The sequence below is a fragment of the Hoplias malabaricus genome, chromosome 2, assembly GCF_029633855.1.
Source record: "Hoplias malabaricus isolate fHopMal1 chromosome 2, fHopMal1.hap1, whole genome shotgun sequence".
Lineage (NCBI taxonomy): Eukaryota > Metazoa > Chordata > Actinopteri > Characiformes > Erythrinidae > Hoplias > Hoplias malabaricus.
This window is the reverse complement of record NC_089801.1, coordinates 45,867,351-45,881,589: the sequence shown is the minus strand read 5'-3', so window position 1 is coordinate 45,881,589 and position 14,239 is coordinate 45,867,351. Positions and strand designations below refer to the sequence as shown.

Here is a 14,239-nt window from a genome sequence, read left to right as displayed (position 1 = left end):
AGTTATATAGTTATAATTAATTAGCACAAGATAAAGTGCATCAACTACCTTCATATTTATTTATGATTGAATTACCTGACGTTAGTCTTTTGTCCACCTCTGCTTTCAGTCTTTTCTTCATCTCTCATCTACCTTTTAATTGACAGATTGAGGTGAATCCCTCCATTAAAATTAGAGTTTTTATACAAAGAGTCTGGAGTGGAACTTTTTAGCTTTCAGCTGTGGTGCTTTTGAGAAGGATGCAAAATACACACACACACAGAGAGAGAGAGAGAGAGAGAGGGAGAGAGAGAGAGAGAAAACAATGTTTGATCAATCTTTCTCCAGGGTTCCCCCAGAGTTTTCAGTAACGTATGCAAAACTCGCCCCAAATCCCAACACCTACCTCTAATCCGCCAAACACACAGACTGTTTACTTTGTGTGTGTGTGTGTGTGTGTGTGTGTGTGTGTGCTTGCTTGCTTGCTTGTACTGCTAACAGTTGAGTTTGGTCTGGTTTTAGGGATTATTGATGTCTCCACCAGTAGCCAATGTGAAGAGCCACTCACCAGTAACTGTGTATTTGTGTGTGTGTGTATGTGTCCATTGCATTTCAATGTAACACTGCACAAATATACTTAACCATCATGACTTTATCATTGTACATGTTGCATTAAAGGACACCCAACTACATCCTAAAGTGTAAATAAATAAATGCTGTGTCATAACAGATTTGTTACAGAATTAAAATGGTTATTTTATTTCCTGCTAATTTTTTGATGTCCTGCTTATATGGATAAAATTGTGTAACAAACCTGTACTGAAACAGCACATACCCTCACAGTGTAATGTGATGTTAACTGTGTGTTTTCTTTTTGTGGGTGGTAGAATTGCTAGAGTAGCCTAAGCATAACTATTAAGGTTAGATTCGTCTAAAGTAAGGGTGGCCAAACCACGGCTCTTTTCCTGCACTATAAAAAATATAGCTGTTGTGTCCATGTACTTTTAGGTCATTTGATATTCATTTACAAATGGTGAGATAAAAAATGGGAAACGTCCCGTTTTTTTATTTGTCAACAAAAAATGAAAGGCACTAAAACAGGAAAATGATCCGTCTGTTTCTGGGGCTGTGGTCAGGGTGACTCAATCTGTGTTCAATTTCATGTTTTCCCATTTATCTCTATGTTCTGCCTCTCAGCCCTGGAAACACACTCTGAAATCACTTTACACATGGAGGAAAAACGAAACTTCTGCAGCATCTGCCGCTGTGTTGCAGAATTTGGGGGAAAAACAGTTTTACTTTAAAATGTAAGCCTTAATAGAATTATATATTTATGGAAATTTGTGCTATAGGGCTCTATATTGCACCAAAAATGTTTTTTTCTATAATTACAGTAGGAAATTCATTTCTAAAAGGTGCTAAAGAGAAGCATCTGTAGCACATTCTCTATCAATCTAAAGACCCCATGCACAGTGCCCAGAACCCTCTAATCATGCAAAGGGCTCAAGTGTTCAGGGACCTGTATAAAACCATTTTCTGTACTAAAGAACATATGAAGGACCTTTTTTAGTGTATATCTTTGTCTTAAGAAAGCCTCTTTCTTCCTCACAATTCTGCAACACAGGGCACCTACTGCTCTGAAATATCCATTGTTATTTTCAGAGGCTAGCTGCAAAGGTCCCTCTAAGAAGCTTCTCTGTTCACAGCGAGAGCTATGAACATATGTTGTTTGCTATAATATGGTATTTGTGTAAATCCATAGCTTGTAGCTCCTTTTTATTATTTTTATTTTTATTTACATTTTATTATATATTTTATGTAATTTCATTTATTTTTCCTTTCAATTTTATTTTATTTTATTTATTTAATTGTTTTGTGTGTCTGATAGGTTGGCCACCTGTGGCCTAAAGCCTTGATCACAATTCACGCCTGTCTGCCTACGCCACGTTCAGTTGATATCCTGTTCTCCAAAAGTCTGAAACTGAAATACAAGGATCCATAAGTGAGGGGAAAAATGATCTGTAAATGAAAAAAGATAATCTGAATTTGGGAATTTAAAAAACTTAAACTATTGAAGAATGTAAGACTTCAAATGTCAAAATGTACATGAACAAAAATCTATACAAAATAATTCCAGAATTTAATCAAATTATATTTACATTGACAAGAAATCGCCCTATGGTTTAAAAAAATAATAACCATTATAATAATACGTAGTTATATTTTCCAAGGGTCAATCTCAAGATTTGAACTTTCAGGTTTTTTTTTTCCTCATTAAGCAAATATTTGTCCCTACATTAGCTCTATACTGTGCCATATGACTCACATTTTTGCTCAGATGATTCAAATGATTTGTCAGTGTTATATCTACAGTTTGCCAGTGTTAAGTCAACACTGTTATGGTTGACTTATGTCAAGTCTTTTATTTGTCGGTTGATTTATGTCGAGTGCAGAGCCTACTGCAGTGAGCGTTTTATATGTCTGTGTCACTCTGCAATTACACCGCCACACCACTAGGGCTGAATCTGACACATCTTCCTTCACAATATGTAGTCCACTGTGTAGTAGTGTAATAGTATTAATTTGATAAATATTTTAAGTGCACTATTTTGGGAGTATGGTGCACTTTGTAAAGGAACACAGGAAGGAAACGAATGCAAAGCCAGCACATTTTTTCCGTGTGGTCTCGTTTTTCGTTGCAATTTTTAAGAAGTTGTGTTGTGATGTCGAAAACCTGTCTGAGAATCTTTATTGGTAAATTTGTTTATTTCTGTAGTGTGAAGGAGCTCATATTTGTTAACTTTCTTAACTTTTTCCAAAGCCATGAATGTAAATGAAGTTCTTCAGTAAAAATGAGTACATTTTAAAGCTTTAAAGCTTTGTGCACTCTTAGAAATAAAGGCGCTGCAAAACGCTCTTTGAGAACCGTTAAGAACTTTGCTGATATTTGCTAATATGTTTACCTTATGACAGAGTAATGGATTTTTAAACCTTTTAAAAGATTCTTCACACTCGCACATCTTTTAAACAAACATGGTTCTTTATAGAACCAGAAGAGTTTCTTCTGTGGCATTGCTCAAAGGAAAACCTTTGTTAAAGTATCTGACACTCTGACGCTAGAACCCTGGTGTTGGCCGATACTTACAGCATCAGAATTGATATTGGAAAAATGTGATTTGTTCCACCTAAATCCACACTTTAAGCAATGACATAGAACAGTGGTTCTCAAAGTTTTTAGAAAAAAATACCACCCATTATCAAGCCAAAACCTCCAAGTACCACCTATGATTTTTACCTCTGTTCAGGGGCATAATTTGGGGGCAATTTTTGATTGTTTTTGTTGCTTTCTGTTTAATCATTTGCATGATTAACACACAATTATCTAAAATAATTACTAAAAATTATGGAGAGAATACAAATAACTGTAGGCCTAAAATGAACGTTTTAATCATAATCCTACATTCATGAGAACATATCAAATTTATGGGCAATAAGGGTTTTGAAAGAAATAAAAAAATGAGAAGAGTTTTTTTGTGTTTTAACAGGCTCCAGGTGAAAATAGCGCGGCGGGGGCTTGGGGAAGGAGCTCACAGCAGCTCTCTGCGCTTGTAGCAGTAGGTGAAGGAGGGGCGCTGTGTTAAACCTTGCTTTAGGGCTGTAATGATTCAAAGAACGGCTACGTTTTCCTTCAGCCGAGTGTTTTCTTCTATTTTGTCTTCACGTGTACAGAATTCTCGCTTAATTTCTCTCCAATTTTGCCTTTGGATTTAGTCTTTCTGGCTTCGGTCTGTTTCTTGGGCTTGGCCTCGGCTTGTTTTTCTCATTTTTGCTTTGACCTTTTTATAATAAAGTCCAAATTGCTCATGTTTGTTTTGAGCCTTTGCTTACGTTCAGTAAGCAGCTGAAACTGGGCTTTCTTTACATGGAAAACTGGGGGATCGTGTCCCCTCCCTGGAGAAAATATGGAGGAACAATGTCCCCCCCATCACTGTTCCCTTACAGACATAATCAGCTACGGTGTATGCGTCGCACGTTGTATTTTTCTACAACACAAATTAATTTAATTGGGGCATACTTATGAAAACTGTGAAACATTATGTAATTTACACATTAAAAGTTTAGGTTATTTTAGAGAACCACTGCCATAGAAGAACACTTCCGATACCGATATTTCATGTTCAGGTTGCCGATACAGAGTACCGATACCAACTCTATCTATATTAACTACTAGACAGATGCCTATAAATACAGATATTTATATTGCTGTACTTACAGATTTTATTTTGTTAAAGCAGTGTTCTGTATTGCTAATAAGATATAATAAGCTTGCTTGAATGAAGTCAGTGTTCTTTGGCATGCCATAAGTTGGGGTTACACTACACGACTTTTAGCACTTTTTTGCCTCCAAATTGCGTTTCAGCAGTCAAAGCATATCAAATATTTGATTTTTAATTTTTTTTCGACCCAACTTTGAACATAGTCATGTAGTGCAAACTCTCCACCAACTCTAGGCTGAATGAGTCCCTTCAACAGCCAATGAGAACAGAGCACAGAAAGTAAAGGCGTGTGCAGTGGAGCTCTACAGATTAAATGGTAAAACTATGAAAAACTACAATGCATTAGTTTTAGTGCACATGTCACTAAAATAAGAAATATTACTGTAGAACATAGTGAACCAAAAACACATTTGCACTTTATTCTAACTTTCCATTCCACGTTAAATGATGCAACAATGTGGCATGCGATACAGCGACCGCTAATATTTCTGAACCATTTAAGATGGAACATAGCCACAACTATGTGCTATTCTACTAATCTCCATCTCCTGTTACAGTGTGTAGAGACTATGCTGACTATGTTTTTCCGTCCATGACACAAAGACATTTTTATTTATTTTTGTTCTTTGTGGATCTATACAGACAGTGTCTTCTAGAAAATGCGAATTGCATGTTTGGTTGGGAAGTGTGGGGTCGTGTAGTGTGTGTGATATTTTTCCAGTCTTCGTAAAAATTGACAAAAACAGTCGTGTAGCGTGAAATAACAAGTCTGTTTATAATCTGCCCCGACTTTAAATCCGAGCTGCATCTAGCAGCGTGCATGCGCGTCTGTATCTGCTTCTTGGGGTGTGTCCCAAAAAGTGTCCTGTGTACAACATGTAGGGAATAGTGAGTACAAGTATTTCAAACCTACCTATGGTATCGGAGCTCTCTGTAGATGATACAGATACTGTGTTTAAGTGGCAGTATCGGTGGCAACAGAGGTGCGCATCGGTACAACACTAGCATTTGATCAAGTTTTGAAACTTGTACAACATTGTGGTGCTTCTCTTTGTGTGTTTGTGTGTGTATATATATATAAACACACACAAAAAATTATTTTATATTTATATTATTTTTTTTTTTACAAATCTGTGTTTTCAGGTGTATTATTGTGTGAATTCCTGTTTTTTAATGTATGCATGTGTGCAACCTGGATGTGTAGAGCTTGTAGTTTAAGATATGCATTTGCCCTGTGTGTGTGTGTGTGTGTGTGTGTGTGTGTGCGTGCGTGTGTGCGTGGCGGGTGTGTGTGTCCTGTGACCCCTTGAAAGCGGCGGCTGACTCTTGGCCCTGTAACACAAGCGTATCAGAGACCACCCTCTGGCCTCGGCTAATCCGTTTAGATGGAGCCGATAGAGGCGCACAAAAGCGCGGTAATTAATAGGGCTATAGAGCTTTATGCATGGAGCACCGGATGGAGGGAGGGAGTGAGGAAGGACAGACAGAGGGATTTTTTTTGTTCTCTCTCTCTCTCTCTCTCTCTCTCTCTCTCTCTCTCTCTACCCTCTTTTCCTTCACCTCTGAGGCCAAGTCCAATAACAGGAGCTCAAGGTCAAGGGAAAGCGGGGGAGGTGTGTGTGTGTGTGTCACAGGCCAATTTGCATGAGAGATGAGAGAGAGAGGAGCAGGGAAAAGATAAGAACAGATAGCTTGCTAAGAAAAAAGAAAACAGATGAGTGGCTAAGAGAGAGGTGGACAAAAAGAAGACATGGAATGAGCGGTAGCACTATAGAAGGAAAGAAAGAAGGTGAGGGACACATTGACTAATTAAAGCCTAATGCAGATAACTTTGTGAAATAATGGTTTGTATTATGTAATTACAGTATATTACTGTTTATGCTTTAATAGCTTCTTCAAATCAAATCAAATCAAATTTATTTATATAGCGCTTTTCACAACTGATGTTGTCACAAAGCAGCTTCACAGAATTCCAGTAAGACAAGATTTGACATGAAATGTAAAGACAAATGTAAAACCCTCAAGTGAGCACCATTCTTGGCACCATTTTTAATGAAGAGACACAGGAAAGCGGTTAAATCTGTTGTGTAACACTTATGAAATGGCACTAAATTATTTCTGTGTTAAACAGGTATAACTGCAATGTAGGGTCCACCCTTCTGTTAGCTTTATATTTTGTTCCTTTGAAGTCAATTTTGATTTTGTTAAAACTGTTAAACAGGATTATGGGTTACATACTTGGTTAAAATACCACAAGGATCAAGCCCCACAGCAGCATTCTCCTTCTATCTAAACAGCCCTGTTCAGAATGGCCGGTTTCAGCGACAGTTCCATTTAATCATAATGAGCCACTTGAGTTCACCCCAACCCTGAGCGCACAGAAGTGAGGAGTGTGTAGCAGAAACATTTTAACCTTTTTCACTCAGTTCTCTCTCTTCTCTGTTCTCGTTTTCTCAGTTTTTACTCTGTCCATTTAATTCGTCTTTGCTTTTGTCAATCACCATGAAATTCAGTCCTCAAGCACAAACTCGACATCAGTAAAATCTCCAAGCTACAGCAGGGATCACGTTTTTTTTGACTCACAGTGGCAGCCCGTACAATTACGACGTGGACTTTTGAAGAGGTTCCAATGCTCTGGATGCTGGAACAAGGAAAGAGCTTTACTGATCTGTCTGAACAGATGTGCAGAGCTGTGTTCAGTCCCAAACAACAATAACATGCAAATGCACAACCAAAGGGACCAAGCTAGTAGAGTCGAGTAGAGCTGGCACCATATAGTGGAAAACACCATGAATGAATCTGACAAGGGCCACATTGTAATGGTATAGAGCAGGGAAAGACCTACCTTGTATCTCCACTCATTGTCTTTTTTATCAGCTCCATTAACCTTACAGGAGCACTTTGTAGTTCTACAATTAAGACTGTAGTCCATCTGTTGCTCTGCATCCTTTGTTTCACCATTTCTTCAAAGAAAAGGACCAGAGGTGATTCAGGTGGTGTGTTAGTGTGTATTGAGGTGGTATGAATGGATCAGACACAGCAGTGCTGCTGGAGTTTTTAAACCCTCAGTGTCACCAGAATAATCCACCAATCAAAAAGATTGTAGACAGAGTCCTATGTCCACTGACCAACACAAACTGTGCAGCGACAGATGAGCTACCGTCCCTGAATTTACATCTACATGATGTTGGGTGGGTCAAAGAGGTAGGTGTGTCTAGTAGAGTGCATATTGAGTGGTTTAAAAATATATAACTATATATATATATGAGAGAGAGAAAGTACATAAAACACAAAGGGAATGATGCTTAAAATATGATGTAGTAGAATCACATGTGAATTTCCTTACTGACGTGTGTGTGTGTGTGTGTAAACCCCTTGAGGAGACATTAAAGGAGAATATGTGCATAGTTTCTTCCCCCACCCTACACACACACACACACACACACACACACAAACACACCAGTCAGCTTACTCTCTCTTTATCAGAGCGTATTTACGGAGGGCGATGGAGCGTGAAACGCCTTTGGGCTCTCCGGGACCAGATGGGGACACACACACACGCACACACTGAGCAAGTTTCTCCAAAGGCAGTGTGTTATCAGTAGCGTATTACTGAGCTTCATTGATAGGCTCAGTAATCACTCCCTCCAATCTGCTTAATGGAAAGAAGAAATGGAATGTCTATGAGAAAGGGAAGAGAGGGGGATGAAAGAATGAGAGCGGGAGAGGGAGAGACGACCAGGTCTAAGCAGCTCTCATATTCAGTGTGTGTAGGAGAGGTGAATAAAGGGAAGTGTTTACGGGTAATAGAATGAGGGCAGGGTGAAGGTGTGACTGAACACACAAAGAAGACCACCTGAGATGAACAACGTGTTGGTGGGTGATAGAATGGGGGCAGACTACAAAGAAGTATGTGTGATAAACAAGAGCTTATGGTCAACTAGTTAAGAACCAGTGATGCACTAGGGGGGGGGGAAAGCATATGTCTGAAACTGAAAAATAAATAAGCACATAAAATACTTTCTGGTACTCAAGCTTCTTAATGGACCTGTCCATTTCACCTTAAATGATGCAGCGGTTGCACTCTGGTGTCAGAATGTTGTTGTGTCAGTTCAGACAAAAGTTTTTTCCGCTGTGTTTAATCACCTTTACTTTTAATTACACTTTTAATTAATGATGCATCCATCAGATATCAGTCAGATTCACTGGACAGATCTGTGGAAAACACAGAGGGCTTTTAATTTGAAACAACACATAAAGGAAGTATAGAAGTGACAAGTGAAGAGGCTGAACTACTGTGGCCTGTTAATTCACTTGACAACAACATTTGTTCAGTGTGAGCAAGTTACTTGTGTATTATCAGGTTCAGCTTCACTGCCACATCCACGTCATGAAAAAGGGTGGATGGTCCCGTTTGTTTGTGTTTGGCATGTCTTTTTTTACAGAAAACAAGCTGAAACATGGAGTCATTTGACCACAGCATGAAGACCAAGAATAATGTGTTTCTGCATTGAATTCATGAATGGCGTTCTCCTTGTGTAATAGTTCAGGGTGCATTATCTAATGCAGCAGCAGACTGTGTTCAGTGGTTTTCTGAAGTACCCCAGAGCCCCAAGAGCATGACAACCTCATGAAGTGCTGTCTGAGGGCTTGATGGTCAGGCATACACTGAAGAGTATGGTTTGGCATGACAGAGTTCTCTGGTTAACCCGAATCTTTCAGTATTGTGTGTGGTACATGGTGAAAAAATTTTTTGACCATGTACCACACACACATTTTATGCGTTCTTCTGTGGAGAGTTTTTTTTTTAAATACCTCCCAAAGTTTGTTGAGCCTGCAATCCATGCTCCTTTATTTGACTTATTTACAGTGGAATGGTGCTGATAAATAGTGGATTATTTATTTAAATATCTTTAAATGCTTAACTTTTATTTTGACCCTGAAATTGTTGGAATTTTTTCCCCGTAAAATTGTAATTTTTGTCAGTTAAAAGTTTGTAGGTCATAGATACTTGTTATTGCACAGTGACTATATTTAACCTTTTATAGTCTTATACATTTTTCAGTATTCAAAGCAATAAATATTTGCAATTAATTTCTCTCTTTCTCTCCCTCTCCCTCCCTCCCTCCAGACAACTGTGGGACCCCCAGTTAAAGGTCCTCTTCCAAATGCCTGCCGGACTCCTGCGTACTGCTATAACTGCTCTAAACAAGGACACTTTGGTCATGTAAGTAACACCTTACCTTTTACCTTGGTACACAAATCTAGGTACAGAATATGAACCTTAAAATCAGTAAGTGTTTAATTAACAATAATACGTTGCTAAATTAAACTGAACTTACATCTGTATCTTCAACGTGTAAATGTGTGTATTCCTACAAATGGAAAACTGGAATATATTTGTTTAAAATGAGAACTAGCATTTTTTTTTAAGAGAAATAACATAGAAAATGGTATTTGTTCAAGCTGTGTATTATACCGTTCTGATCAAATTAGTGGTGTCAATCGATTAAAAAATGTAGTCGTGTTAATCATAATGACATCCTGTTAAAATAGTAGTTTTTTGGAATGCAAATAAAACCCTAAATGTTTAGAGCAATATGCACAACAACAAACTTCTTTTTTATTTTATTGTAATGTTTTAGAGTAGTTTTTATGATATTTGTATTTGAATCTCTTAATTTACTGAGTAAAAGTTTCATTGAGAATCAGAGAGCGTAAGAGTGAGAGTTAATTATGAGATTAACTTCATATTTCAGCATAAAAATAATGTAAAATATCTTCTGAACTCAGCAGTAGCGACACTGTTTACTTTGCCAAATTTGGTAAAACTATTAATTTGTTTTAAAAAAAAAAGTAACATATACATGTCCAGATTAATCACATACGTTAAATTATGGTTGACAGCACTAGTTAAAACACAAAACTGTTGTTTCAGTGAATCGACAGCATGTGTTTTCTCATGATGTAATATAAATTTATGTAGATGAAGAGGGGTTTAATTATTGAATACTTGCCTTAAATGTGTGTGTATATTTTTTCAGAATTTGAGAATTATGACAGCTGTACTCTGCTGTGTCGTTACTTATATTTGTGTGTGTGTCTGTGTGTGGGTGTGTTTAGGAGTGTATGGAGAAGAGGATGTTTAATGGGACGTATCCCACACAGCCTTTTGTAGCCTGCTACGACGATCAGAGTGATTTCAGACGTTTAGAGCATCGAATAAACAAACAAGCACAAGGTAAAACCATTTCTGATTGGACGGGCAGGTCATGTACCATGTCACTATGCAAGTACTCTTCCAAATCAGATTACTTCAGATTAAATACTTTCAACTATTCCTTATACATAAATATCTCTTTTTGTGTGTGTGTGCACGCTACAGGTCTACAAGAGGCCGGTTTGTTAGACATGCCAGAGGACGCAGTGTACACACCTCAACCTCCAAGAAAAAAACAGAAACACGACCCTAAAAGTACACTGTTCCCGTTTACTCCCACTGGCCGCCCCCCAAAGAAACGTATTGCTCACTCGCCCAAACACCCCCACCCTCCTCAGTCCACACCCAAGGTGAATTCCAACAAACCCACCAAGAAGACCACCCCTCTCCCCCAGCTGGAGGGCAAGAAGAAGAACAAGAACAAGAACAACAAGAACAAGAAGAAGATCAAGAATGGCGACATGGTGGTCATCGATGTGGACGACGACTTTCCCCGAGGTTTCCAGAGAAGCCCCCACAGCAGAGCAGCCTTCAACCCCCGGTTTGAAGGAGGACAGACGCCCACTATGTTGTTTGGCTCAAGCAGGATGTCTGAGAAGAGCAACAAGAAAAAAAACAAAATCAAGAAGTGGGCCAGGAAAGCAGGCAACGACCACCAAGCCTCAGATGAAAACCTCTTCCTGATCAAGCAAAGGAAGCGGAGCAGATAGCTGTGTGTGAGAATGAGAGAGGGAGAGAGAGTGTGCGTGTGTGCGCGCGTGTGCGGGAAGAGCGTGCAAGTGAGAGAATGTTTGTACATACCTTCAGGAATGTCTGTCTGATGAGGGCAAATGGTCATAGTAAATTTCAAATTTTACTTTGTCTCCCTCTACTGGCCAAAACCAACATTGCCGACATGTTCCCTTGTAGCTTTGACTCTAAATAAACTCTAGCAAATGTGGCTGAATATGGCCAACCGCCTATTCTCAATTAGCATACAGTGTGTAATGCTAATTATTACCAATTCAGTTTAATTTACTTCTTACAAAATTAGTATTTCTGACTAAAATGTTCCTAAAATAACAGCAGAGTATACAACATTTTACTGTTACTTCTCTGACTACACCGTTCCTTTAAAAGGAATGGGTTCAGGAGGCTTGATAGCTAGGCTAATTGTAAATGGACCCATTCAATACTGTTCCGTGTTATTCTTGCTTAGCAATATTGGCATTTCTGGTTTAATTATTCCTTTCTGAAAAAAAGGAGCAGTTTAGGGAAATATGCTAAAATAGCAAATGACACACAGGTGCCAGGAACTGAGAAAAGCAACAGGCATAATGCTGATTTATGATTTTTCAGTTTCATTCACAATGAGCAAAGTTAGCATCTCTACCTGAAGTAAAATAGATAAAGACAGTAGTTGATGATTGAATGGTAATTGAATGTTGTTCCATTGACTGTCAACAACATTAGCATTTCTGGACATTAAACTGATGTACTAAAGTGGCTAATGATTAGCATGATATTCCTAATGTTAACTGAAGGGTACTTTGTATTTCCATTCACTGTTAGCAACCAAGCTAACAACGGTCCTTATTTAACTTAGAAAGATTTGATTACTCTGACTGTCTGAAATGAAAACTGCATAGGAAATGTCTTCGTTAATTCTAGCACGCAAGTACTGTAAATACAGCAACACCGTGACATATCCCTAATGGACTACATGTCCAAAAGTACATAGACACCTGCCCGTCCAGGGTTCACACTGCTGTGAGGATTTAGTCAAAGAAACTTTAGTGAGATCATCTCTAATGTATTAGATGGACCTGTATCACTCCACAGAACAGTTCCACTGTTCCACAGCCCAATTTTTTACGTTTTAAAAGCCTTCAAACCAGTCTTGTCATTGAGCATGAAGCCCTTGGGCAAGTGCATTATTTTATTTGTTAATGTAATTCTATGAAGAATAATGGGTGTCTGGATACTTTTGGACATACAGTGCAGGTAAATGTTAAAAGTCTGTTTTAATAGCGTCCAAAACAGGATAATGCAAATGTAATGAGTTTTAGACTGCCAAAATTGAGAAAAATTTTGATCAGAATTCGAAAGATTATTATTATTCTTTTTTTCTTTTCTTTTCTTTTCTTTTTTTTTTTTTTTAAAAAAGGCCCTTTGGACAGACAGTTGGAAAACTACAATGTGCTGCTATTAAAATCCTCCCTGTACATAAGTTTATAGAGTGTTTCTATTTATACTGTGTACATGCCTGTAGGTCTGCTTTTACAGGAGGCAATTACAGGCAGTTTTTTAATAACCATTGTTGTTTGGGTGAAGAATAATGAATCTGTCCAACAGGTTTTATATTAAAATTGTTTTGCATTCGGGACATTTTAGTGTCTGTTTTTATCCCATTACAGATTAGATAAATGAAAGGGTTTGAAGCTCCAGGCAAGTGGAATCATCTTAAATGGAATCAATGTATATTTTCATTTTGCATGTTTAAGAATTTATTATAATATAGAAGATTAATTTTTATTTATTTATTTATTTTTTTTAACATATTTAACTTAAGAAAAATTTATCACATTCCATACACAAATCAGCCATAATATTACGACCAAGTTCTTGTTTCTATGCTCTATTCTCTCAGCTTCACTGACTATAAAGGAACGCTTTGTTGTTCCACAATTACAGATTTGAGTGTGCAAGATGCTTTTATGCTTTTATATTTATTTTTATATATATATATATATATATATATATATATATATATATATATATATATATATATATATATATATATGAACAAATGGGTGAGCAGGTGTCCACAAACATTTAGCCATGTAATTTAGAATGTGCTTTCCCTTTGAAGGTTCTGTGAACCTTCTCCAATTGTAAATCAGAGGAGAGTTGTTGGGTGTAAAGCAAATACAATCAGTGCCAAGTGTAGCCCTCACACTAAGAGAAAAATATAATGTCAAAACCTAGCTCCCAGAGAATTCTTAGACAGAGCACATGAAGGCACACAGAATCCATGGGCACAGAGTTGTACACTAATGAGTCAGATGCTTTCATGACTCTGTCTGAATAAGCCTCTGAGATTAGTTACACACTTTTCCCAAAACTAAGCCATACATCTGGCTTTTGGAATATTGCCCTTACTGTTCCATACATGTATAAGTATTATTTTGAAAATTAAATTTGCATGGATTAGTTTATACTTTCTTAAACTTTTTAAATTAAAATATTATTTATACACAGATATGCAGCCATATACATTGAAAAACACCACACACACAACATATTTTGCTGTTTTTTTGCTGAAAAACACCACCTCTATGAGGACTGAAAAAATTGTTTATTGCAAATTTTCTTTTTATTTCCATGAGCTAAAAGAGGACATTTTATACCCTATTTTCAGAAATTAATGCAGTTTTGGGGTCTTAATTTTTTGGTCATACTTTTGTGAGCCTGCCATATTCAAAATAACACAAGGATCAAGCCGCAAAGCAGCATTCTCCCCATTTAAACAGCCCTCTTCTGGAAGACCTGTTTCAGCATCTGTTCCTTTAAATGAGAATGAGCCACAGGTCAGTTCAGAGTGAGAAGCTGAAGCTCTGTATTTCACACATTTTTTTTCACACAGTTTTTTTTCCTCTGCTCTCCTTTTCTTCATTTGTGCTCTTATTTTCTTCATTACAGTGCTCTTATTTCTCAGTGCTCCTGTTTATTTTGCGCTTTTTAAGTTTTAACATGTCCTTGCACTCTCACAAATGCAGGTTCA

The 14,239-nt window shown here is 37.5% G+C and overlaps 1 protein-coding gene across 1 annotated transcript in view; it reads left to right on the top strand.

Annotated features, from left to right (window-relative positions):
• Positions 1–12,832, top strand: part of zcchc7 (zinc finger, CCHC domain containing 7) — a 73,068-nt gene extending 60,236 nt beyond the window's left edge. Inside the window, exons 8-10 of the mRNA XM_066659651.1 lie at positions 9,388–9,483; positions 10,380–10,497; positions 10,642–12,832. Coding sequence (XP_066515748.1) covers positions 9,388–9,483; positions 10,380–10,497; positions 10,642–11,186 — 759 coding nt within the window. The 3' untranslated portion in view covers positions 11,187–12,832. The remainder of the gene's footprint in view (positions 1–9,387; positions 9,484–10,379; positions 10,498–10,641) is intronic.
• Positions 12,833–14,239: the final 1,407 nt, after the last annotated feature.